The 27,413-nt window shown below is 36.2% G+C and overlaps 1 protein-coding gene across 3 annotated transcripts in view; it reads left to right on the plus strand.

Annotated features, from left to right (window-relative positions):
- COL4A5 (collagen type IV alpha 5 chain) overlaps positions 1–27,413 on the plus strand; it is a 236,354-nt gene that overhangs the window by 101,043 nt on the left and 107,898 nt on the right. For all 3 annotated transcript variants that reach the window (XM_042974017.1, XM_042974018.1, XM_042974019.1), the window contains exons 3-8: positions 11,401–11,490; positions 18,743–18,787; positions 23,445–23,489; positions 23,578–23,640; positions 25,962–26,015; positions 26,353–26,379. In XM_042974017.1, the coding sequence (XP_042829951.1) occupies positions 11,401–11,490; positions 18,743–18,787; positions 23,445–23,489; positions 23,578–23,640; positions 25,962–26,015; positions 26,353–26,379 (324 nt within the window). The remainder of the gene's footprint in view (positions 1–11,400; positions 11,491–18,742; positions 18,788–23,444; positions 23,490–23,577; positions 23,641–25,961; positions 26,016–26,352; positions 26,380–27,413) is intronic.

Raw genomic sequence — 27,413 nt, forward strand, 5'->3', positions numbered from 1 at the left:
AACAAGGTGTTCCCCTCTACCAGTGGCATCAGTACTTACTGGGAGCTTGTTAGAAATGCAAGTTCCTAGGTTCCATAGCAGACCTACTCAGTGTAACTCTGGGGGTAAGACCAGGCAATCTGTGTTTTAACAAGTTGTCTAAGTGGTTTTGATACAAGCTACAATTTAATCTGACCTACATTATCTCCATTTGGCAGTTGTCAAAGATCTATATTCTTGTTCTCCTAATTATATTACATCAAATATTTCTTTGTACTATATAATTATAAAAACACAATAGTAATTACTCAAAAAGAAGAGAAAATTGCCTATAACTTCATTTTTTTAAGTTAATCATTGTTTTCATTTGTTCATTAACGACATTGCCTTTCCCATGTTTATATAGTTTTTAGATTTTTGCAATATTATAATACAAAAATAATGTAAACCTTAATGCTCATTATAGCAGTTTTCCCCACTTTTTATTTTTTCTATCCTCATAAAGCCAGTACTTTTCCTGTTAATTTTGTATCTGCCTTGAGAAAGTATTCTTAAAATATGTTTTTCATTCCCATGATCATGTAACTTTCTTATTGTGATTATAAAGTGCCCTTCCTATAAAATTGTAACATTTTAATGGGCACCTTTGACTCACAAAGCACGTTCTCCTTCTAAGTAAATCAGTCTGTTATTCTTTTTAATGCTGTCTTGTGTATATAAAAGTGCTTTATCACAAAAAGTTATCCTTTATATAATTTTTCCTAACCCTAACATTTTTTTTCTGAATTTGGGCAAAAGTATGTGCCATAAGTGTTATATAATCCATTAAGGAAGTTCATTCACTGAATGAATATTTACTATTTGTCCTGTTGGGCACTAAGAATGGGATGATGGACATAGCATGATTAATTAGATGAAGGTGTAATGGAGAGTGGAGTCAAGATTATTACACATTTCTGGTCTAAGTTGTCCTATTTCCTAGAATAGAGAAGAGGGTAGAAAGATAACGAACTCAATTTTTTATATGAAGTTTGCTCTGGGGAAAATTACACAATTTCTCTTTGCTCTAATTCTTCATCTGTAAAATGGAAATAATAGTAGTATTTACCCCATATTGTCATTGTCATTGGGAGAATCAAATAAGGTAAAACATGGAAAGAGTTAGAATAGTTCGATAGTTTGTTATTATTATTATTGTTGAGTTTTAGGTTCCTCTGTGATATTCAAGTGGAGATATTTAAGACAGTTAGCCCTATGAGCCTAGATTTTAAAAACAGTGTTGATATTTGAGATATCCCAGAGAAAGACAGAGAAGGGTCAAAAAGGGAATCCAGAGTAAAACAGTATTTAAGGGACAGGCAGAGAGAGAAAATAAGAGTAATTTTTTATCCAAATATGGACAGGCAGCATCAACCAGGTTTTTTTTTTTTTAAAAGTTTGACCTTCACAAATAGATACAATTATGCCATTTTCTATGTTCGTGAGTGTTAGCAAATTACAGTAAATTTTAGGTTAGTTTTAAGGATGAAATGATTGCCTTACCACTGGTAGCAAAAGGTAGGCAAACGAGATGTCAACCCTCCCTACCATACGTAGGAATTAGGTAGAAAAACCTCCCTCACCCGTCTCATGGCAGGCTTCTATAGTTTCTACTGCAGGAAACTTTCTACCTTTAAAGGCTGGAGATGGTTGTTACAATTTTTTTTTGCCACTGTCCAGTAGGTGCTCTTCTATCTTCCTTGGTATAATATTGCTCAGTCAGCTAGATAGGGCCACATCATTTGACTATTATGAGGAGATTTCAGGATATGTAATTTATAGGTATATGGTTTTATTAATACAAACACAATTAAACTTTTTAGCCCTCTCTTTCAATTTCTGGTTTATTCCTCTCTTATCTAAATAGCAGTTTTGCTTCTGAGAAAATTTGCTTTCTTCAAATATTATCCTCAAGTCTTGGCAGAAAGATGCTGTAAATACCAGTGGAGATCCCAAAATGTAGCTATGTTTTCCACTTACGGAAATCTACTTAAACTAGTTTTTTTTTTCCTTCCAGCTTCCTTTTTGAGTTGCACTTGCAGTCAGATTTCTACTACCAGCTCTGCCAGAAATGAGCTATGTAATGATTTGAGACAATCCAGCTCTAAAAGTTTGAACCTTTTATTTACCCTCTTGCTCTGTTTCCTTGAAAATAATTGATGAGTTTGATTAATACTAAATTATTATAATTATATCACTAATTAAAATAACAAAGAGGAGTGCCTAGGTATCAGAGTTGCTTAATCATCCGACTCCTGATTTCAGCTCAGTCATGAGCTCACAGTTGACGAGATTGAACCCCACATTGGGCTCTTAGACCTACCATTATTTGACTGACATTTGCTTTATTGGCTTTGAAGTAATGAGTGGAAACTGGCCAGAAGTAGCTTTTTTTTTCAAAGTACTTATTTTTATTATAAAATGATTCAACATAACAATTATTTAATACAAAATTGTCTAAGCTACCTAGACTAAACTTAGTACTTACCACATACACATTCTCTCTCTCTGTCTCTCTGTCTCTCTCACATACACATATACACGCACACTGGGGGTGTGTAGTAAAATTCTACTGTACCTTAACCTCTAGGGGTATGTGCCTGCAATGGCCCACTAGTCAGTTGCTTTATAGATATGGATGCTTTCTCTTTCTAGGTGCTACCTAGGCTGTCACTGTGGATAGGATCTGGTGTGAAAGGGTTCCCAGAATGAGGTCCAGAGCCTCTGGCCAGAGATTCAGCCTTCAAGCCTTAGAAAAGTAGAGGAACTCCTTGCGACCCTGCTGTTGGGAGCACATGTCATGGAGCTATGAGCCCTCACAGTTCTTAAACTTGATAGTGGTGGATTTGCTTTCTGTTATTGGATCGCCTAGGGTTGTCGGGATTCATACTCTTTCTATAATTGGCTATATGCAAGTCAACTAACCCTTAATGTGTTGATATGATGGTATATTAGTATAGATGGTGACTCTGCAACCCCCAGTTATCTATCTGTGCAGATATGCATATTGGGCAACCTTAGTGTATAGATGCTGATAAGATGTAGTGAATCCTCACTGGTGGGTTGGCAGCCCTCCTGTGTTGGTGTTGATTAAGTGCTGTGCTCAGAATTGGACTTGAGTCACAGTTCAAATAGTAACTCTGAGTAGAGGAATTACTGATGGGTTTTTCTTTTTTTCTTTTAATTTTTGGGTAGCATTTTATTATGATATAATTTAAGGTTACAAAATAATTGCAAAAGTAATACAAGGAACTCTTCTACATCCTTTACCACTTTTGCTCTATCAAAGACACTTAATATTTAAATTTTGAAATAACCTAGTGCAATTATTGAAATCAGGAAATTAACATTGATATAATGCTACTATCTAATCCACAGTCCATATCTGAATTTTGTCAGTTTTCCCTTTGATTGTTCAAAGTATGTGTATGCACGTGTGTGTGTGTGTGTGTGTGTGTGTGTGTGTGTGTATTTTACCCCTCATAGTCTAGGGTCATACATTTATCTGCCACATCTCATTAGTCTCCTTTAATCTAGAACAGTCCCTCAGGTATTCTTTGTCATTTTTGAAGAATATAAGCCAGTTAATTTTAGAATGCCCTCTTTCTTTTTTTTTTTTTAGTGATTCCTCATTATACGTATGTACGTACGTATGTATGTATTTCCCCTTTTTAAATTTAAATCCTAGTTAACATATAGTACAATATTGATTTTATGAGAATTCAGTGATTCATCACTTACATACTTGTGCTCATCACAAGTGCCCTCCTTAGTACCTACCACCCATCTATCTCCTACCCACCTCCCTTCATCAACCATCAGTTTGTTCTCTATCATTAAGAGGCTCTTGTGGTTTGTTTCCCTTTCTTCTCTCCCCCACCCCGCCCACTTCCTATATGTTTATCTGTTTTGTTTCTTAAATTCCACATATGAGTGAAATCATATGGCATTTATCTTCCTCTGATTGACTTATTTCTCTTAGCATAATACATTCTAGCTCCATCCAGGTCGTTGCAAATGGCAAGATTTCATTCTTTTTGATGGCTGAGCAATATTCCATCGTATATATGTACTACCTCTTCTTTATCCATTCATCAGTCAATGGACATTTGGGCTCTCTCCATAGTTTGGCTATTGTTGATAATTCTGCTATAAACATTGGGGTGCATGTACCCCTTCGAATCTGTGTTTGTATTCTTTGGGTAAATATCTAATAGTGCAATTGCTGCATCATAGGGTAGTTCTATTTTTAGTTTCTTGAGGAACCTCCAAGAGTGGTCTCCAGACCACTATTGGTCTCCAGAGTGGCTGCAATAGTTTGATTTCCCACCAACACTACAAGAGGATTCCCCTTTCTCTGCATCCTCGCCAACACCTGTTGTATCTTGTGTTGTTGATTTTAGCCATTCTGACAGGTGTGAGGTGGTATCTTATCGTGGTTTTGACTTACATTTCCCTGACAATGAGTGATGTTGAGCATCTTCTCATGTGTTTGTTAGCCATTTGGATGTCTTCTTTGAAAAAGTGTCTATTCATGTCTTGTGCCCGTTTCTTGACTGGGTTATTTGTTTTCTGGGTATTGAATTTGTTAAGTTCTTTATAGATTTTGGGTACTAACCCTTTATCAGATATGTCACTTGCAAATATCTTCTCCCACTTCATAGGCTGCCTTTCAGTTTTGTTGATCGTTTCTTTCACTGTGCAGAAGCTTTTTATCTTGATGAAGTCCCAATAGTTCATGTTTGCTTTTGTTTCCCTTGCCTTTGGTGACATGTCTAGTAAAAAGTTGGTCCAGCATAGGTCAAAGAGGTTGCTGCCTGTGTTCTCCTCTAGGATTTTTATAGTTTCCTGCCTGACTTTTAGGTCTTTCATCCATTTGAATTTGTTTTGTGTATGGAGAAAGAAAGTGGTCTAGTTTCATTCTTTTGCATGTAGCTGTCCAGTTTTCCCAACACCATTTGTTGAAAAGACAGTCCTTTTTCCACTGGATATTCTTTCCTGCTTTGTAGAAGATTAGTTGACCATATAGTTGTGGGTCCACTTCTGAGTTTTCTGTTTTGTTCCATTGATCTATGTGTCTGTTTTTGTGCCAGTACCATACTGTCTTGATGACTACAGCTTTGTAATATAGCTTGAAATCTGGAATCGTGGGGCCCCTGGGTGGCTCAGTCGGTTAAGCATCTGACTTTGGCTCAGGTCATGATCTCGCGGTCCGTGAGTTCGAGCCCCGCGTTGGGCTCTGTGCTGACAGCTCAGAGCCTGGAGCCTGCCTCAGATTCTGTGTTTCCCTCTCTCTCTGACCCTCCCCCATTCATGCTCTGTCTCTCTCTGTCTCAAAAATAAATAAACGTTAAAAAAAATTAAAAAAAAAAAAGAAATCTGGAATCGTAATGCCTCCAGTTTTGTTTTTCTTTTTCAGGATTGCTTTGGACATTTGGGGTCTTTTGTGATTCCATACAAATTTTAGGATTGTTTGTTATAGTTCTGTGAAAAATGCTGGTGGTATTTTGGTAGGGATTGCATTAAATGTGTAGATTGCTTTGAATATTAGAAACATTTTAGTAATATTTGTTCTTCCAATCCATGAGCATGTAATGCTTTTCCATTTTTTTGTGTCCTCTTCAATATCTTTCATAAGTCTTCTATAGTTTTCAGAGTACAGACCTTTTACCTCTTTAATTAGGTTTATTCCTATGAATCTTATTGTTCTTGGTGCAATTATAAATGGGACTGATTCCTTGATTTTTTTTTCTGCTGCTTCATTATTGGTGTATAGGAATGCAATAGATTTCTGCACGTTGATTTTATATCCTGCAACTTAGTTCTAGCAATTTTTTTGTTGGAGTCATTTGGGGTTTCTACATAGAATCTCATATCATCTCCAAATAGTGAAAGTTTGATTTTTTCCTTATTGATTTGGATGTCTTTTATTTCTTTTTGTTGTCTAATTGCTGAGGCAAAAGCTTCCAGTACTATGTTAAATAGTACTGATGCCAGTGGACATCCTTGTCTTGTTACTGACCATAGGGGAAAGGCTCTCAGTTTTTCCCCATTGAGGATGATGTTAGCTGTGGGTGTATTGTATGTGGACTTTTTGATGTTGAGGTATGTTCCAGCTATCCCTACTTTGTTGAAAATTTTTATCAAGAATGGATAAATGCTGTATTTTGTCAAATGCTTTTTCTGCATTTATTGATAGGATCATATGGTTCTTATCCTTTCTTTTATTAATGTGGTGTATCACTTTGATTGATTTGCAAATATTGAACCAGCCCCACAGCCTAGGAATAAATCCCACTTGATCATGGAGAATAATTATTTTAATGTACTGTTGAATACTGTTGAATCTTGTTGAGAAGTTTTGCATCCGTGTTCATCAGGGATATTGGCCTGGATATTATTTTTACTCGGGTCTTTGGTTTTGGAATCAAGGTAATGCCTGCTTCATAGAATGAGTTTGGGAGAGTTTTCCTTCCATTTCTATTTTTTGGAACAGTTTGAGAAGAATAGGTGTTAACTCTTCTTTAAATGTCTGATAGAATTCCACTGGGAAGCCATCTAGCCCAGGACTCTTGTTTGTTGGGTGATTTTCAATTACTGATTCAATTTTTTTGTTTTTTGTGGGTCTGTTCAAAATTTCTATTTCTTTCTGTTTGAGTTTGGGTAGTATGCAATTTTGTAGAATTTGTCCATTTCTTCCAGATTTCCCAGTTTGCTGGCATATAATTTTTCACGGTATTCTGTTGTAATTGTATTTCTGTGGTGTTGGTTGTGATCTCTCTTCTTTCATATGTGATTTTATGTATTTGGGTCCTTTCTTTCCTTTTTGTTAAGTCTGGCTAGGGGTTTATCAATTTCGTTAATTCTTTCAAAGAACCAGGTCTTAGTTTTGTTGATCTGTTCTACTCTTTGTTTTTTGTTTATTTGTTTTTATATCATTTATTTCTGCTTTAATCTTTATTATTTCCATTCTTCTGCTGGCTTCAGGCTTTATTTGCTGTTCCTTTTGTAGCTCCTTTAGGTGTAAGGTAAGGTTGTGTATTTGGGACCTTTTTTGTTTCCTGAGCTAGGTCTGAATTTCAATATACTTCCCTCTTAGGAGTGCCTTTGCTGCATCCCAAAGGTTTTGGACTGTCATGTTTTCATTTCCATTTACTTCCATGTATTTTTTTATTTCTTCTTTAATTTCCTGGTTAACCCATTCATTCTTTAGTAGGATATTCCTTAACCTCCATGTATTTGAAAGCTTTCCAATTTTTTTCTTTTTCTTTTATTTTTAAAGTTTATTTATTTATTTTGAGAGCAAGAGAGAGAGAGAGAGTGGAGAAAGAAGGGGCAGAGAGAGAGGGAAAGAGAGAGAATCTCAAGCAAGCTCCATGCTGTCAACACAAAGCCCGATGTGGGGCTTTCACTCATAAACCATGAGATCATGACCTAAGCCAAAATCAAGAGTTGGACGCTTAAGCAACTGAGCCTCCCAGGCACCCATTTCCAAATTTGGTCTTATGGTTGACTTCAAGTTTCATAGCGTCGTGATCTGAAAATATGCATGGTGTGATCTTGATCTTTCTGTACTTGTTGGGGGCTGATTTGTGACCCAGTATGTGATCTATTCTGGAGAATGTTCCATGTGCACTCAAAAAGAATGTGTATTCTTCCGTTTTAGGATGAAATGCTCTGAATATATCTGCTAAGTCCATCTGGTCCAGTGTGTCATTCAAAGCCATTATTTCATGGTTTATTTTCTGCTTAGGTGATCTTTCCATTGTTGTAAGTGGGATGTTAAAGTCCCTTATTATTATTGTATTATTATCAGTGAGTTTCCTTTCGTTATTGATTGATTTATATGTTTGGCTGTTTTCAAGTTGGAGGCGTAATATTTACAATTGTTAGATCTTCTTGATGGATAGACCCCTTAATTATGGTACAATTCCCTTCTTCATCTCTTGTTACAGTCTTTGTTTTAAAATCTAGTTTGTCTGATATAAGTATGGCTACTCTGGGTTTATTTTGGCAGCCATTAGCATGATAGATGGTTCTCTATCTCACTTTCGACATGCAGGTGTGTTTAGGTCTAAAATAGGTCTTTTGTAGGCAGCATATAGATGGATCTTGTTTTTTTTTTTTTTTTTCCTCCATTCTGATACCCTATGTCTTTTGATTGGAGCATTTAGTCCATTTACATTCAGAGTGATTATTTAAAGGTATGAATTTAGTGCCATTATATTACCTGTAGATTTGGCGTTTCTGGTGATGCTTTCTGGTTCTTTCTAGCCTTTGTTGCTTTTCATCTTTTTTTTACCCCCCCCCCTTAATATTTCGTGTAGGGTTGGTTTAGTGGTCACAAACTCCTTTAGTTTTTGTTTGGGAAACTCTTGATCTCTCCTTCTATTTTGAATGACAACCTTGTTGGAGAGTATTCTTGGCTGCATATTTTTTCCATTCAACATATTGAATATATCTTGTCTCCTTTCTCACTTGCCAAGTTTCTTTGGACAGATCTGCTGTGAACCTGATCTGTCTTCCCTTATAAGTTTAAGGACTTTCTTTCCACTTTCTGCTTTCAGGATTCTTCCCTTGTCTGTGTATTTTGTGAATTTGACTATGATATGTCTGGGTAATGTCCAGCTTTTGTTGAATTTAATGGGAGTTCTCTGTGCTTCTTGGATTTTGATGTCTGTGTCCTCCCCCATATTAGGGAAGTTTTCAGCTGTAATTTGCTCACATAAACCTCTGCCTCTCCTTCTCCCTCTTCATCTTCTGGGACTCCTATGATATTAATGTTTTTATGTCTTAATAAAATCACTGAATTCCAAGTCTGCCTTCATGACCCCTGACATTTGTTTCCCTCTTTTCAGCTTTATTATATTTCATAATTTTGTCTTCTATATCGCTAATTCGCTCCTCTGCCTCATCCATCCTCGTTTTTATGGCCTCCATATGGGTTTGCATTTTGGTTATAGCATTTTTAATTTTGGCCTGACTAGATTTCAGTTCTTTTATCTTTGCAGAAAGGGATTCTCTTGTGTCTTCTATGCTTTTTTCAAGCCCAGATAGTATCCTTATAATTGTTGTTTTAAATTCTGGTTCAGACATCTTACTTCTATCTGCATTGACTAAATCCCTGGCTGTCATTTCTTCCTGTTCTTTCTTTTGAGGTGAATTCCTCTATCTTGTCACTTTTAAGGAAGAAAAACACAATAAAAATAATAATGAAATGAAATAAAAATTTAAAAATAAAAAAAATCAGATAAAGAAAGTTAGATGCTAAGCATGTTTTGCTCTGCTTTGATCTGTTTAAGAGAAGCTTGGTAGAAAAAAGAGAAGAGAGAAAAAAGATTTAAAATTTTAAAAGTAAAAAAAATAAAATAAATTAAAGATCAAATAAAATAAAAAATGTTGCTTGTTCTGTATCCAAAAACAAAAGAAAAGAAAAACAACAACAACAACAAAAAAAACAGAAGCAACAACAAAACAAATGAACAAGCAAACAAAAAAACCCACATGAAGGTAGATCCAGTTTCCCCTAGAGTCGAAACTTTGCAGCAGTCTATGGTCAGTAGAGTAAGTCCTTGGAAAGGATTTGTGCTGGTCTTATGGGGGGGAGGGACCTGCTGTTCTGATTCTCAGGCCCACTTGCCCTTAGTGGAGATGTGCCTGTAGTGTGCAGGTGGTCAGGGCTTTGGTATGTTGTCTCTGTTCTCCACTTGGTGGCGCTGTTTAGCTCACTGAGGTCGATCAGTGTTGGTGGGCTAATGGTGAAAATTGTTTCACCCCTCTCTCAAGTCTCCGGAATGGGAATTTCGTGCCCTTGTAGGCACACTATCAGTCACCCCTGACAGCTCCTGTGTCCCTGGCTTCCATCAGCTCCCCACCTCCCTCTTATCTGTGTCCAAGCTGTCTGCCTACCAGGCGGTGCCCCTCTCCAGAGTTTTATCTCAGGTGTGGCTGTGTTTCAAAATCCCACACCTCACAGATCCCCGCTGTTCCAACCCACGGTCTCTGCACACTGTGGCCAGTGCACACTGTGGCCAGTGCACACTGTGGCCAGCTTGTCCCAGAAATGGTCGTGCTACCACACAGTGGCAGCAGCTCAGAATTTATGATAAATTGCAACACACAACCGGCTCCAGGGTTTGCTGCCCTCAGCTGGCGTCTTTGTTCCTATAGAGGTGAACATGGCATGGCAGCTTGATGACATGCCCGCTGGGTCTTTTGCCAGAGGAGAGGCCGTATCACCTCTATCAAATGCAGTCCAAGCAGGTGAACCGCTTCTCTCTGTGTCACCCAGGGGATCCTCAGACCAAGCTGTCCGCTGCCTGTGCTCTGCCCTCCTTCCTCGCTAGAGCACCACTAGGGGCTGGGCTCTGAAACTTCAGACTTTTTGCTCCACTGTTTACAAAAAACTGGCAGTATTGAAACCCTCTCCCTTTTCCCCTGTCAATGGTTTTAGGGAACTGTTTTCTTATGCGGTCTCCTGTGTGTGTCTTCACTCTTTCTCTCTAGCTGCTTTCAGGGGCAGTGCTTTCTTGTGCAAACCTGATGCCCTGCTCAATCTCCCCCTCTCTCTTTCTCCTTTCCGTGAAAACGGCTCCCTCCTCTGTGGCACCGGCCTCTTCTCTCCCCCAATTCACCTCTCCGCACCATGTACCTGCTGCATTCTCTCCCTCAAATTATGGATTGTTCTGCTAATCCCCAGATCGATTTCCTAGGTGTTCAAAATGGTTTGATGTTGCTCTAGGTATGTTCCAGGGACGAGACAAGCCCAGGGTCCCCTTACTACTCTGCCATCTTAACTCTTCCTCCCGGTTTTTTTTTTCTTTTATGTTTTTTTGTGCTTCTACAATAACCATGCATTCCTTTCTGTATTAATCTTACAATAAGAAAAATATAAACTTTTTGGTGTTCTAGAGCCCTTTTCTGACTAATTTATCTCCAGTCAGTAATGAATTTCCCTTCTGGGTAATTCTGCAACTCTTCCACTTTGCAACAAATCTGAAAACTTCTCAGATGGTTTCGTTTTGCACTTCTTTATCCCTGCACCATATTTATTTTATGTAACCCCTACAGACCTGGTTTCCTGGATTTACTGCCATCTTCCGTGGTAAACTCTTGATGTCAGTATGTTTAAACCTCATTTCATCTCTGATATGCTTTTTACCTTTACAGGAAAGCAATTGATTGCATTACCATATATGACAAATTCAGAATGGTTTGTGGTTTTCCACTCACATCTTACAGGTTTTCTCCTGTTTGTGGGTACTGTGAATTTAGTATCATTAAATTAAGTTAGTTTTCTCTAGATAATTTTTTGATCTTTTTGAATCTCAACCATGCCTTCGCTTGAAAATTCACTCACATTTCATTCTTGTTCAATTGCAGGGGGAGAGAGGGTTTCCAGGTTTGGAAGGCCATCCAGGTTTGCCTGGATTTCCAGGTCCAGAAGGGCCTCCAGGGCCTCGGGGACAAAAGGTATGTACCAGGTTGCCATCCAGTAATACTAGAGGCATTAAGTCATCTTAAATGTGGGACTAGGTATCAAGTCAACTAAAAATATATCTAAATAAAATAATAGGATAGCTGAGAGTCTATATTCTGTTGTTGGTTTAAAAAACTGAATATTACTGTCATATTCAAATGGTTTTGGAAGATGTTGCTAATTGTATGTAATTATTGATATCCTTAACAAAAACTGAATTTTGTCAGGAGCTCAGCTGAGCTGGAGAGAGCTAAACTGCCAGGTGTCAGAGTAGCTGATTAAGGCAACAAGCCAAAATGAAAGGAATAGTCAAACCTTTTACTGTGACAGTGTAATAAACAAAATGTTTAACTAGAAAAAGCACCAACTTTCCCACTGTCCTATTTTTCCCCATGGAACTGTACCAGTGAGGATCTTGCCTTGGATGGCCAAGAGGAAGTTGAGGGCTGTGTTGAGGCTAGTCTGTTCTGCTTCCAAAACTGAAGTAGTGTCATTGATGAGTTAAATAATGGTCAAAGACAGGTTGTACATAACTTGCTGTAATTGAATGACCCTGAGTGGGAAAAGTTGCCTGGAGCATACGCATGAATAGAATCAATACCACCACGTGACAGTTCTCCTCAGTAACCAGAACACCTGGTTTTGGAATTCCCCTCTTACTCTGTTTAGTTTGATATGCTCAATAGGAGAGACTGTCTTGAATATTTGGTAGTCTGTTATCAATGCCCTGTAGGTACGTGTTACATTGGTAGGAATGTTGAAGGCCAGGCTTTTACCAAATAATAATACCCCAAGGGAGACACACACAGTGCTGGTAGTATAAAAGCCATTGATTGCCGTGGGGATCAGCCAGCCCAAAGTTCCTTCTGGTGGGTAGGGTACTTAAGTGGAATTGGAAAATTTGTGTCAGGTGGGCACAGGTATAGGGGAGGAGGAAACCACCACTATAGAGGTCAAAATAGCCCTAGTGGCAGATCTCATTTCCCTTTTCCCAGATGCTTCAGTTAATCCCATCTCAGACAGAAGAAATTTGACACGTGAGGAGGCATTTTGTTTCTGTAGTGTCAGAGTCCAACTGTGGCAACACATCAGGTCCACTGTGATACGGTTGGGGTATCTGAGGTACTAAAATGTTTCATGTTTAGAGACATGTCTATTTGTTGTATTCAGTGGCACAGCAGTAAGGTGTTTACCTATAGGGTTGGACAGTGGGTGACATATTCAGCAGTTTGTCAAATTCAGAGTCGTGGCAACTACCTGGGATAGGTATATCAGTGACTTTGGTGAGGTAGATGTCACATAGGCTGTTCTGTGGGAGAGAAAGATGAGAGGATAGGTTCATACACCCTTTCTTTCCTATGTGCAGGCTCATGGATCCAAAGGTACTGTTTTCCTATCAGTTGGGAAGACTTTTCCCCGTTGACTGCTGCGTAGGCAATCTCTCCTATACCATAAGCAAGGATATCACCCCATGTGCATGTTATGATAGGGAATCAAAGAGATAATAGTGAATGCTAAGATTGGGAGAAGTTTCTGGGTTTTCTAAAAATAGTTCTTTTGGTTGATTGCCCTTTACCATCTATATTAGGTAGACTGGTGAACTGACCATGAAAGGGGCCAGTCTGTTTTTTGCCTGGAAATGAAAAGTAGTTTAAAAACCTTTTTTTCCCCCTAATTTTATTTCATGTAATAGTGGTACATTATGTCATTAGAGTATTAAGGATATCAAATGGATACTCATCAAGTAGTCTTTCCAATAAAGGAGGAAATTAATTTAAATACATAAATACTCATAAACACTTAACTGTATCAGAGCATAGATTGTGGGGGTGTGCTTGGGCATGATCTCTGAGGAAGTGACAGTATATCAAGGTAGTCTTGTTAGATTCAAGAGCAGAAGGGACCTGCACTAAATTTTCTGAGTAGAACTTTACACTAAGGAAAAAGCAAGACTCTAAATGACTGCCTAGAAGTTAAGTAGATGGGGCACTTAACAGAATTTCTTATGTCTAATGAAGTGCAAAAACAGCAGATTATTTCTTGTGCACCCAGAAGTGGCACAGAAGTAGCAGCTGGATCTGAAAGAGTCAAGTGGATGGAACTGAGCACTAACTCAGCAGTAATCCATGCGTCCTACTGGCGTGGGACATCTCAATGAATTCTAGCTTGGACTGGACTAACTCACCCCTCAACATCTCGGAACTCCTTAAGCTCTCCATAATTTAGACACAGCCTTATAAAAATGAGATGGGGATTTCAAGCAACTGAGATTAAATTTCAGTCATGTTAGTGAAGTGTTCAGTCATGTTAGCTTCGAAATAGAAATTACTTTGAACCATAATAAAATAAAGATACATTTCTTGCACCTGAGTTTACCCAGGTGAATTATGGGCTGAATTTCTTGTGCACCATACTTGCTGAAAGGTGGCACTTTTAATAAAGATTTGCAGCAGATTAAAAAAAGTTAACTACCTTAGAATCCCTTTGAAATAATATAGCATTAACTAGAACTATTGTACAATAGTATGACAGCTTTTAATGGTGTGATTGTATGCATTTTAGATTTAGAAATTAGTCCAGTCTTTTGCTGTGGTTCCATTTCAGTATCTGTACAATGAAAAGGTTGGACTGCTTTCTAAACTTTCGGGATTCTAAATTTGAAGAGCCTTGTACCTCTATTTCCAGTCTGATTTCGTGCTTCCCAATGTAGCTGAATTTATACTTCATAATTTTTATGTGATTGGGTGTTCTAGTACATGCATATATGTTGACATATATGCTCAGTCAAAAATTTGGTAGGATTGTTTTTTAATATGTATATTCTTTTTTAAATTTTTTAACGTTTATTAATTTTTGAGAGAAAGAGAGACAGCCCAAGTGGAAGAGGGGCAGAGAAAGAGGGAGACACAGAATCTGAAGCAGGCTTCAGGCTCTGAGCTGTCAGCACAGAGCCTGACGTGGGTGTTGAACCCACAAACTGTGAGATCATGACCTGAGCCGAAGTCAGACACTTAACCAAATGAGCCACCAAGGCTTCCCAATATATATTCTTATATATGAAAGTAAAGATATATAAAACAAATACATGTATAGATTGTATATATAAAAATTTACAAAGGATTTCTTTATTCTTAAAAATAAAATTAAATTAATTTTTGATAATATATTCATTTACACAAAATAATAAACATAGGAAAGTATATTGTGAAAAAGATTTCCTTTCCACCTGTATCCATTAGCACTGAATTCTACATATCCCTAACAGATACTAATTTCTAGTACTTTCTTGTGAATATGCTCAATAATTTTTATGGATATGCACACAGATACAAATATATACATGCACATACATGCTTATATACACACAGACGCACTTTTACCTACGTTTGTTTATAAAGTGGTAACATATTCAACATGTTTGGCCTTTGTTTTTCACTTAATATATATTGTAGACATCTCATGTCAGTACACACAGAACTTCCTCATTATCTTTTATAACTTGATTGTATTCCACTGCATGTATAAACCATAATTTATTAAGCCAGTCCCCTATTGATGATTAGTTAAATAATTTTCAGTTTTTTGCCACTACAAACAGTGCTGCTAAGATGTATAATTTTAATAGACTTCCTTTCCCCAATAGGGGATTATCTCTGTAAGATTACCATAAGGAGGGTACATGTTTTTATGTATTTTTATGGATATTGCCAAATTGCCCCCCAAGAAGTTATATGACTTATCCTTGGTTTGGCAATATACAGGAAGATCAATTTCCCTAGTTTCACCAACCCTATTATGAGACTTGACTTTTTGTCAATCTGATAGATGAAAATGGTCTCTCAATGCTTTTAGATTGCATTTCTCTTATTAAGAGTGAGATTAAGGATCTTTTCATAGGTATAAGAATCATTTGTGTTTTCTGTGAACTGTCTTCATATCATTTGCCCATTTTTCTACTGTATTATTGGTAATTTTATATGTTAATGAGCTATTTATACATTAGGGAGATTACCCTTGGTCTGTGTTGTGAGTTGCAGTTATTTCCCCTAGGTGGTCATGTCTTTGCTGAGTATGTGCGTGTGTGTATATATATTTTTGTATATCTGTGTTTTTCAGGGGTCCTTTATGGCTTTTGAATTTTGAGTAGGAAATGCCTTCCCCACTGTAAGATTATAAAATAATTTTCCCATGTTTTATCCAAGTATATTGTTTCATTTCATGTAAATATCTATTTCTAATTCATCCTGGTGTGCGGTTTGTGATGTAAGTTCCATGTTTATTTTTTTACAAATGTCCTCACAAGTATGTCCCAGTATAAATTTCCCCATTGATTTGCAGTGCCACTTTCATTATAAACCAAATTCATGTGAATATACGCACTTGTTTTAGACCTTCTATACTCTTCCAATGATATGTTTATTCAAATGTCAGAACCAAACTATTTTAATTATTGATGTATTATGCTGTATTTTTGTATCTGACAGGGCTAGCGTCCCCTTACTGCTCTTTTTTTCCCCAGAATTTTCCTCAATGTTCTTGATTATTTATTTTTCCATATGAACGTTAGAGTCACCTTATCCAGTTGCCTTTTCAAAACTCATGTTATTTCTGTTTATTGTGTCAAATTTTAACTAAATTTATTGGGAATTGATCATTTTTTATGTTGACTCCTATTATGCAAGAACATGGAATGCCTTTCCATTTGTTCTTATTTCCCATTTTGAACTTCAGAAACGTTTTAACCTTTTCTTCTTATGAATCTTGCACATCTCTTAAGTTTATCCCAAAATATTTTATCCTACTTTTGCTACTGTAAACTGTATATTTTATTCCATTATGTTTTCTAACTGGTAGTTGGTATATAAGAAAGCTATTTATTTTCTCATATTAATTTTGTGTACAGTTATCTTCCTGAGTTACCTTATTGATTATAGTAGCTTTCATGTAATTTTCTTGGGTTTCCACTCATACAATCATTTATTTGCTTTTAGTGGTAGTTTTGCCTCATCCTTTCCAATTTTGGTACCTCTATTATCTGTCTCTTATTTAACCATGTTGGTTAGTACAACCAGTACAACATTAATGAATCTTTGTCTTATACCTGCCTTTTGTGGAAAGACCCAAAAAGATGCACTAAGCAGTCTTCTCCTTGTTTTAAAATAGAATTGGGTTGAGGAGGGCACCTGTTGGGATGATCACTGGGTGTTGTATGGAAACCAATTTCACAATAAATTTAACATTTAAAAAAATAAATAAATAAAATAAAATACACTTGGATTTACTTTAATCTCCTTAGAGATGAGTCTGTTGTGGAAATAGATTATTAAACTTTTTAAGAAGTTAAGGATAGTAGACAGAATACTGCCCATCCCCTAATTGATGTCCATGACCTAATCCTCAGGATTTGTGAATATGTTAGTTTATATAGACAAGCAAAATTAAGATTGCAGATGGAATTAAATTTGCTTATTAGCTGGTCTTCAACCACAGAGATTATTCTGGATTATCTAGGTGGGCCCAGTATAATCACAAGAGTCATTTAAATGGGGAAGAGGGAGGCAGAAGAATCAGTGTAGGAGTGTTGCAGTGTTAGATTCATTCAACCATAGCTGGCTTTGAAGATTGAAGAGCTGAGGAAGGCTGGCTGTTCTAGAAGCTGGAAGAAAGGAAATGGATTTATCCTCCTAGAACCTCCAGAAAGCAACAGTGTTCTGCCACTGAGACCACTGTCATACTTCTGACTTCCAGAACAGTAAGGTTGTGTTGGTTTAAGCCACTAAGTTTGTAGTAATTTATAAAAACAGCATAAGAAACTAATATACCAGGTAACCCTTTTCCCAAATGAAGCTTTTCCTGGAAGCCCCACATAAAACATAAAAACAAAGCTGCGCTGATTGAAAGAGGGTAGTGACATAGGCATCAAGGAACCCCCAGTGGAGCCTCTAAGGTTGTGAGTTGTGTGATTTAGAAACCACTTGTGTAAAGCAAGATGTCTTAGTTTAATAAAATCTGTCTAAACGCTTCAGGTGGTGGCCTACTAGCTTATATGTTCCACTGAAATTCCCATCTTTTGGAGCAGAATTGGGTTTTCTTTATTCTATTTAAAAAAACTAGTTAATAAAAACTTAGTGAGACAAAACCTCAAATTCTCAACAATGCAATTGTAACTAGAAATGGGTAAATTAACACACATGTGGTCAGCCTCTTTTGTTTACAGTCAACAGAAGAAGGTAGAAAGGAGTGTCTGGTTTGTTCTTGTTCTTTCCTAAGCTCTTCCTGTAGAAAGTGCCTTATAAAACAAAGCAAAGGTTTAGAACAGCAAACTCAAGAGCAGCACATACTAAGGCTCAGATTATGCCATTTATTACCAGCATGGCAGCAGATTGACATAATAAAGAAACTGCCTGGGGCACCTGGGTGGCTCAGTTGGTTGAGTGGTTGAGCATCTGACTTTGGCTCTTTGGCTCAGTTCATGATATCAGGGTTCATGCGTTGGAACCCTGCATCAGGCTCTCCGCCAGCAGCACAGAGCCCACTTGGGATCCTCTGTCCTCCTCTCTCTCTCTGCCCCTTCCCCGCTTGCACTCTCTCTCTTCCAAATATAAAACATTAAAAGAAGATATAATAAAATTTAAAAAATAATGTTTAAAAAATATATAGAAAATGCCCAGATTTTCAGCTTGTATTTTCCTTATGCATAAATGATTTGAGGAGTATCACTACCACTACATTTTTGTTTTGTATGATTTTCATAATTAATTTTACAGGTCAGGTACAAAGTTTCTACTACATATCAGCAGTTTTCTTCTCAGTAAATAAAGACCTTTCTTACTTTTTTATAGATTTTTTAATGTTTTATTTTTATTTTTGAGAGAGAGACAGAATGCAAATAGGGGAGAGTCAGAAAGAGAGGAAGACACAGAATCCAAAGCAGGCTCCAGGCTCCAAGCTGTCAGCACAGAGCCCAACGCAAGGCTTGAACTCACAAGCTGTGAGATCATGACCCCAGCCGAAGTCAGAAGCACAACCAACTGATCCACCCAGACACCCCAAGACCTTTCTTATTTTCTATATGATAAAAAATAAGGTGCTTTCAGTCTCAATAATAAATGCTTCTTCCTTGGGTAAGTTTCTCACTTTCACAAAGATTCACAAAAATTTAAGTCTCTTATTGTCATAATCTAGAATTAGTTATTTGAGGGCTATTTTTGGAGGAACAAGAACTAAATCTGTTGTATCTTTCAGGGTGATGATGGAATTCCAGGGCCACCAGGACCAAAAGGGATCAGAGTAAGTGATATTTGCTGTATATCAAATGTTTTGTTGGTCAAGACAGAGAAAAAGCAAACGAAGTGTTATGAGACAACTGGAAAAGATTCCTATTAAAATGAAAAAATAAATAGTTTTTAAAAAGTTAAGGGTAAGAATTGGCATATGCCTACAATTAGCCTTTCTTTATTATTTTGGCAGTTATCTATATATCCAGGTGTCTATTTAAACTAATGTACCAAAATTTTAAATTACTTTATGTGGACAAGAAATACAAAAGTGCTAAATCCTAGCAATTTGTCAATTTATTAAAAATATGTATATCTTACAACTGACTTAAACATAACTTCCCAACCTCGTGATCATCTCAGTCCTCTGGGTTCAGAGGGCCAATCACTGCAGGTTGTATATCCTTCCCAGTGTACCATGTACAAATATTATAACTTTCTTTGTGTATCTTGAAGACCATCAGTTTGGGAAGCACTAATTTAAACCACTGTGTTAAAAAAAATAACTACTTTGGGGGCACCTGGGTGGCTTGGTCAATTAAGTGTTGAACTCTTGGTTTTGGCTCAGGTCGTGATCTCACAGTTTGTGAGTTTGAGCCCCGTGTTGAGCTCTGTGCTAAGAGTGTGGAGCCTCAATATTCTCTCTCCCTCTCTCTGCCCTTCCCCTGCTTGTTTTCTCTGTCTCTCTGAAAATAAATCAATAAGCTTAAAAGAAAACTACTTTGGAAGTATACAATGTTTTCTCAATTCTAAGATGTATACTTTTTCATTTTAATGTTCTGAAAATCAGGATGTGTCTCAAAATGGAAGTACACATTTAGTGTAATTTTTCTGAAAAGCTTCTAGGTAGAAATATATCTTTCAGTGTGTTTTAGAGCTGGGAGGAAACTATAGTTCAAAAATAGTCCTGGCTTTTGGAAAATCATACTTAACTTTTCTGAGCCTCAGTTTCTCATTTGTTAAATTAGAGAGTCAAAGGTGCCTTTTAGCTCTAAAATTCTGTGTTCATAGATTGATGAGTATACTTATACAAGTATAAAGTACATGGGTGATGACATAGTATGTCTGTTTATGTGACAAAGACAGTTAAAACATTCTGATCCCTTGATCTCCAGAAATTTAGTGGATGTACAAATTTTATGTAAACATTAAAACATCCTATTTGCTTTATACTTCTTAACAATATGTAGCTTACCTTATGTGCTACTCATGCCTGGTGTTTGTAAGGACCTGGAAAAGCAGGGAAGAAACTCAAAACCCTTGGTTTTATTAGCAGATGTGTTTCTGTGTTATTGTGTAATAAGTGGATATCAATAGACTATTGAAGCTCTTCCTAAGAATCATAATATATCTCATAATAACTACAGCTACCATTAACTATGTCATAAGCCCTTCTGAGACTCAAAAAAAAACTTGTCCATTCTCTCAATTCCCATTTGCAAGTGTCTAGGAGTGCCTGAGTAGTCCATGTCCCTCAACTAGAACTTCAGAAGTGCTTAGGAATAGGTAGCCTGATAGTTCCTGCATCCTTATGTCTCAGCTCAGAGGCAACTCTTGACATGAAAATTTTAAAAGTTTTATTATTATGGAAATTTTTAAGCATACCCAAATGTACAGAGATTATAATACAATGAACCTCTATGTACCCATCACTCAGCTTCAAAAGCTAGCAACAGTTTGACATCTATCCCACACACACACACTATTTTTTTGGAATATTTTTAGGTAAATCCCTCATATCAGCCATTCCACCAATGAATACATATTTCAATATGTTACTCCAACTGATAACCACATAACCGCTATACTATTATTACACCTCAAAAGATTAGCAATAATTTTCAAATATACTTGAAAACTCAGTCCTTATTCAGATTTCCTCAGTTGTCTCAAAGATGGATATCTTTTTACAATTGGTTTGTTCAAGTTTCACATATTGCATTTGGTTTCTATGTTTCTTAAAACTCTTTTATTATGCTATTAGAGAAACTGGGTCATTTGTATTCTACTGCATTCTACATTCTTTTTTAATGTTTATTTATTATTTATCCTGTTTGAGAGGGAGAGACACAGAGTGGGAGCAGGGGAAGGGCAGAGAGAAAGAGGGCAACACAGAATCTGAAGCAGGCTCCAGACCACAAGCTATCAGTGCAGGGCCCAACGTGGGACTTGAACCCATGAACTGTGAGATCGTGACCTGAGCCAAAGTTGGACGCTTAACCAGCTGAGCCACCCAGGCACCTACATTCTACATTCTTGATCTGACTGTTTCTTCATGATGTCATTTAAATTGTTCCTCTGTCCCCAATATTTCCTACAGACTGGAGGTTGCCTTGCAAGAGGCACCAACTAGAGAACTTTCTGGGGATATAGAAACAGCTGTGCATTTAAGATTTGTGTGTTATACTATACATAAATTATACTGCAAAAAATTAAAGAAAACAAAAAAGAATACTTTGTATATAGTGCTGTGTACTTACTATTGAATTACATCTTCTCTCACAAATATCTGTTATCCCACTTTTTTTTTATTAAGTTTGATCAGTGGTTCAGTATATGAGCCTGATTTTGCCACCAAAAATTCCCCATCAACTTTGATCCAGTGGTTTAGTAGTCATTGATGATCTTTGCCTAGATCCATTTTTTTGTTCAGAGGTGCAAAATGATGATTTTAAAAATTCCTATGAACCATTTATCAGCTAGAATTCTAATTTATCAACTGGAATTGTAATGGGGCAATGAGTTATTCTAATAGGGTAATGAATTAGTACACCAGCAATTTTGAGTGATGGTCAGGAAGGTTTACAGAATTTGTTATCATTATAAACATGTGGAATTTATGTGGTTAAATCAATTTTACTCATTATTATTTTTGAAGCCAAAATCTCCGATCTTTGGCCTGTGGGAGCCCCTTTAAGTTGGCTGGCCCCTTTCCTGTGTCCTGTTGACAAACTCTATTGACCTTTGATAATTTCCTTGCTCTCTGACACAAGATTCTTCAGGCTTATGTTGTACATTTACTCTCCAAATCTGAAAGTGACCATATATCTGATACTAGGTTCTTCTTTAGTGAAAGATGTGATTTAGATGCTACCATCTGGTGTTAGGGGTTTTCATGGTTACTGATGGTCAGTTGATTTGATGTCTTTTCAGTTGACAAAATTAGGAAATATGTATTTTTAAAGAGAAAAATATCATGAGCTTATATTATTACTTCCAATTGAAATTTAAAATGAAAAGAGATTTGTATACTTACTCTCCCTCACTTCACCACCTTTCCCTCCCTGTGATGAAAATCTTGGTTCCTAATAGCATTAGTATAATTTGTTATTTTCTTTATCCTACAATATACCTATGATAGCTTCAAAATAGCAATTTGCAAGTGAACAAAATAGCAATTTCAATTTTAATAGTAATAATAGGATTTTTAAATGCCATTAATTATTTCTTTGCTGTTCTTTTTTCCTCTTTGAATGGACTAATTTCACTAAGAAAGTGTAGTCAAAATATGTTTTAGAGGCACTTAAAGTAATTTTTTCTTTGTATGGTTTATGTCAACAACTTGGTTTATATTAGGTTCACCGGTTTCAGTTTGTTTTCAATTTTTAATAATATTTCTACCTCTTCTAAATTTTTACCTTTAATTATTTAAAATATTTACATTGCTGTTTAACAGTGGTATAATCAGAGATGCTTCCCACCCATTCTTGCCATCCCCTTTTTCCTCTTTCCCCCACAGGTAATCATTTTTACTATTTTTGGTACATCTTTTCATTGTTTTGTGCCACCATCCTTCTCATAAAAATGTAGCATATTCTATACACTACTTATACTTCGTTTCTTTTATTTAATATTATGTCCTGGAGATAACTACACATTTCAGTGTACATAGATTTTTCTCATTCTTTTTAAAAGCTGCATTGGTTAACATGTGGACGTACCATAATTTATTTAGTTATGTCCCTATCGTTTCTAGTGTTTAGCTATAATTATGGTTATATGGTCATTTCCGAACTTCAGTTATAACAGTGTTGCAGTCAATAACCTTTCAATTCTGATTTTTTTTCCTAATTTCTAGTGTACCTTTGGATAGGTTCTTAGAAATGGGTTGCTTCAAAGGGTAAAAATGTGTAATTTTGCTAGATACTTCAAATTTCTCTCCGTGGTGTTTGAATCCCATTAGCTGTGTATAAGAGTACCTTTTCCCAGAGCCTCACCTACAGAGAATATTGTCAAACTTGTATTTTTGCCAATTCTGTCAGGTAAATTTGATTGAAGAATTTTTGGAGTGATCACATTGATACTCTCAGGAGCAGATATATTTGCCACTTACCCATCCCCTGCTAAATTCAGTATTCATCACCAACCTGGCAGAACTGCTTTATCTTTTAGAAAAGACATTTATTCCACTAATTTGTCTGCTCCTGCTAAGTGCAATGAAGACAATGCTCCCTCAAATAGGAGTTGCTTCTATAGTTTCCTATAAAAGAGACTTTTAAACACGTGTAGGAGTTGACCTTTTTTTCTATAGCAAGAGTGAATGTTAATTATCAATGAGACACATTTGTCCATTGCTATTCTAAATGTAATTTTTATAATTCCTTTGGGTAGAATATAATTTTACTCTTACTGATTGTTGTTTGGTTCAAGGAATTTATTTCTAATTATAGGGTCCTCCTGGACTTCCTGGATTTCCAGGGACACCAGGTCTTCCTGTAAGTAGAATTTGGCTTCTTAATTGAAGATTCCTTAAAAAGTAATCTAAAAGAAATATTATACATGTGTTTATATCTCTTTTCAAAGGGAATGCCAGGCCATGATGGAGCCCCAGGACCTCAAGGTATCCCAGGATGCAATGGAACCAAGGTGAGATTTCTTCAACTTAATCTTAGGCAATATGCTTTATAAAAATAGATTTTAAAATTTGAAGAAATCAATGTGAAGAATGTTGGTGATATAGTAGCTACAGGTCTAGAACATACATACATAGGATATGTTCTGAGTTAACATTTTCAATATATTACAACATCAGTAATTCTTTAAACACGTGTATTCAGCTGTGATATTGCATTGGATTGAAAGTTATTTTATTGAATCCTGTTTTGACTTTAGTGTAAAGTAGGGTGAGAGTTAAAAAGGAATTAGGATATATATGTTTCAAATATTATATCAGTTGTTAAGAGTAATACTTGTAAATGTCATTCATTAGCTTTGCCTTTTTTAAAAACTAGGTACAATGTAAGTTCTCAAAAATTCATGTTTAAAACATTTTTTTGACCTTGCCTAATAACATCCCTAAGAAAAATCCTAAAAATCTACCTATAATACAGCACATCAGTTTTTACTATAAACTATTAGTATGAAAACAGAAATTCTTCCCTGTCGGCAAAAATGATGAATTTAACAATTTAAAAAGAAAAATAAAACTTTACATATGATAAAACATTTTTTCATGACCCATTTTTCTTGTGTTTCATCAGCTGTTTGGGTTTATCATAAAGTGATAGCAAGGAAAAACAATGAGGAAAATTTGCTTTTTTTGATAGTTTACATCTTATTCGCTCACTTTTTTCCTTTTCCTATATATTAATGCAATATGTTATTATTTTCTGTATATCCTTTCAGCATTTTCCATTCTGCACATGATACTTTATGGAACTGTTCATGAAATATCCTAGATTTTGTAGCTAATGGCATGTGTTAGATTTTATATAGGGTACATATTTAAAATAACTTGAACAAACTATTTTGTATCATGAAGGCTATATTTTGTGATAATTATTGTAGCATATACTTGAAGGCAATAAAGTTATTTTTACCTCCAACTTTTCTTCAGATCATGTGACCCTTACCAACACTACCACCAACAATTAACAACAATAACAATAATAATAGCCAATAATAATAATAATAACAACAATAATAAATTTTTTATTTTGGATTTGTGAGGCTTACTTGTGTTCTTCATTTCAGCTGGGACAAACTTACCTGCATGGAGCTAGTTTGCATGGAACATTGCTGTTAAAATGGGCTGCATTCTTGTGTCTATTATGGTTATTTGTTTGTTTGCTTGCCAGCCTGCCTTGAGCAACAAACCACTAGCCAAAGTTGTAAATTTGAAGACCAATGTGTCAACAATGTATATAGTATGCTATGTGATTAAAGGGATCTTTTTCTTTTTTTTGTAAAGCAGCACCTTAGCAGATCTCATGATTACTTTGTGTTTGAGGCCCCCAATTATGTGAGCAAAAAATGTTCTAGATGGATTCATTATGTATACTTTAAGATTAAATGGTTTTTTTTTAATATTCTTTACTATGTAACTAATAGAATGAGCTCTAGAGATGGAATCAGAATATATGGGTTCTTTGGTTTTCTGTCTTCTAAACTTGATAGGCAGGCCACTTCCTTTCTCTCTGGGCCGATTTTTTCCATATGTAAAAAGTGATGGAGAGAGGAGTACTGGACAATAACTCAAAGGCACAGAGCTGTAATAATTTTGCTCTTTTAAGCCTCTGACAAAGATGTCTTTAGGATTACCATGGCATGTAGGTATTAGAAAGGAGGTTGCATTGGGGTTCTTCTACAGCAATTTTAGCTTTTGTTTTCTAAACCAAATGTGTATATTAGTACTTTACAATAGCGAGTGAGAAAAATTGGATGCCTAGAAAACATAATGACCTGCAATTGCTAGAACTATTGCTATTATTGTCCTCTTGGTGATATTAATGGCATTCTCTCTTACCATCTTTTCCTCTTTACAAAAATAATTTGAAATAGTTTACAATAAAAGAATAATGCAATGGGGCAGTTAAAATAAAGATCTATATAATACATGGGCAGGAAATTGAGATAAATCATTAACTATTAAATGTGATGATGACCAGGAATCTGTGGTGTGATTGTCTCAAAATGGATTTGTCAGAAGAAAATGACTAGGGTAGAAGATCTTTTTCTTTATTTCTGATTGGGATTGATGAGTAGGGATAAAAGTATCTTAGAAGGTTGAATTGATATGGGCAGTTGATACTGAAGTAATTGGAAAGAGAAGGCTAATGAATTTTTGGCAATCTGGCATGTTTCAAAATGCCTTTTAACCGAAATCTTTTTAGTAAGACATTGTTTGTTGGTATAGTTATGTTTTGTTTCTTGTTCCTCCATTACTCTTTCTTTTTAACTCCTTCTAGGGAGAACGTGGATTTCCAGGCAGTCCCGGTTTTCCTGGTTTACAGGGTCCTCCAGTAAGTTATAAAATTTAGGATTATAATGAACACAGGAATTGACAGAAGAATCAGAAGGGTAGAAAGTGAGCTCAGTGTGTTCATGTGGAGCAAAGTTAGTACATTTTAAACTAGTAAACTATAAGAAGATTTTTAGGAAAAAAAAGTTGGTAGTATAGCTCTGTGCTGGGTAAATGTAAGGATTCCATTGTATTTCATATAAATGTCATCTCTAAGATACTTTGTACTTAGAATGACCCTACAGTAATCTACTCAACTGACTATTTGGAAAGTAGTATGTTCTTTTGCTCGATCCCCTCTCATATGTATAAAACAGTCCTTTTCTTTTTAATAATAGGGACCTCCTGGGATCCCAGGTATGAAGGTAAGCATTCCATGCTAGGAAAGTAAACATTTTGAATAAAATATATGAAAAGCCTACAACTTCAATCAGATAATGTCTCTGACTTCTGTCTTAAAATGGATGTTTCTAGAAGTTGTGCAGGTACACACAAGCTACCCTTAAGTAATCTCCTTTGTTCCCATGGCTTTAAGTATTTTCTGTGTGCTGTTATACTTGTAAACGTGTATATAAGACTCAGATTTCTTTTCTGATCTTTCAATTCCCATTACCTTTTGATACAGTTGACCATTTGCTCCCTTTAGAAATGCTCTTTTCCCCTGACTTCTGTGACACTACCTTTTTGTGATTTTGCTTCTGTGTCTCTCTGGTCATCACACAGTCTTCTATAAAAGCTCATTTTATTCTATGCAGCAGGTATCAGGACACAATTCTGACACGTTCGTCTATGCCTAGCAATATTCTTAATGTTCATGGTATTATTTACTACCCAGCTACTGGATAGTAAGTCTAAAATAGACTTTTCTTCGGAGTTGGATGCATGTATTAAACTGCATCCCTGACTTCTACTCAGATATCCCCGAGACATTCAAATTAACACATTCAATGTAGACCTAGACCCCCCCAAAACCTGAGAGTTAATATTTACGTCTCCTACAACTTCACACACCTCCTCATTCCATTCTATCACTAAATATTGTTAATGTGGCCTATAAAATATATCTTGGGGTGCCTGAGTGGCTCAGTCGGTTTAGCATCCAACTTTTGATTTCAGCTCAGGTCATGATCTCATGGATCTCATGGTTGTGAGATTGAGCCCCACGTTGGGCTCCACACTGGGCATGGGGCCTGCCTAAAATTCTCTCCCTCCCTCTCCCTCTCCCTCTCCCTCTCCCTCTCCCTCTCCCTCTCCCTCTCCCTCTCCCTCTCCCTCTCCCTCTGTCTCTTCCTTGCTTGAGCGCTCTCTCCCTCCCTCCCTCTCTCTTTCTTTCTCAATAAATAAATAAATAAATGAATGAATAAATAAATAAATAAATAACATATATCTTAAATTCATC

The sequence above is a fragment of the Panthera tigris genome, chromosome X (assembly GCF_018350195.1).
Source record: "Panthera tigris isolate Pti1 chromosome X, P.tigris_Pti1_mat1.1, whole genome shotgun sequence".
In the NCBI taxonomy this organism is placed as follows: domain Eukaryota; kingdom Metazoa; phylum Chordata; class Mammalia; order Carnivora; family Felidae; genus Panthera; species Panthera tigris.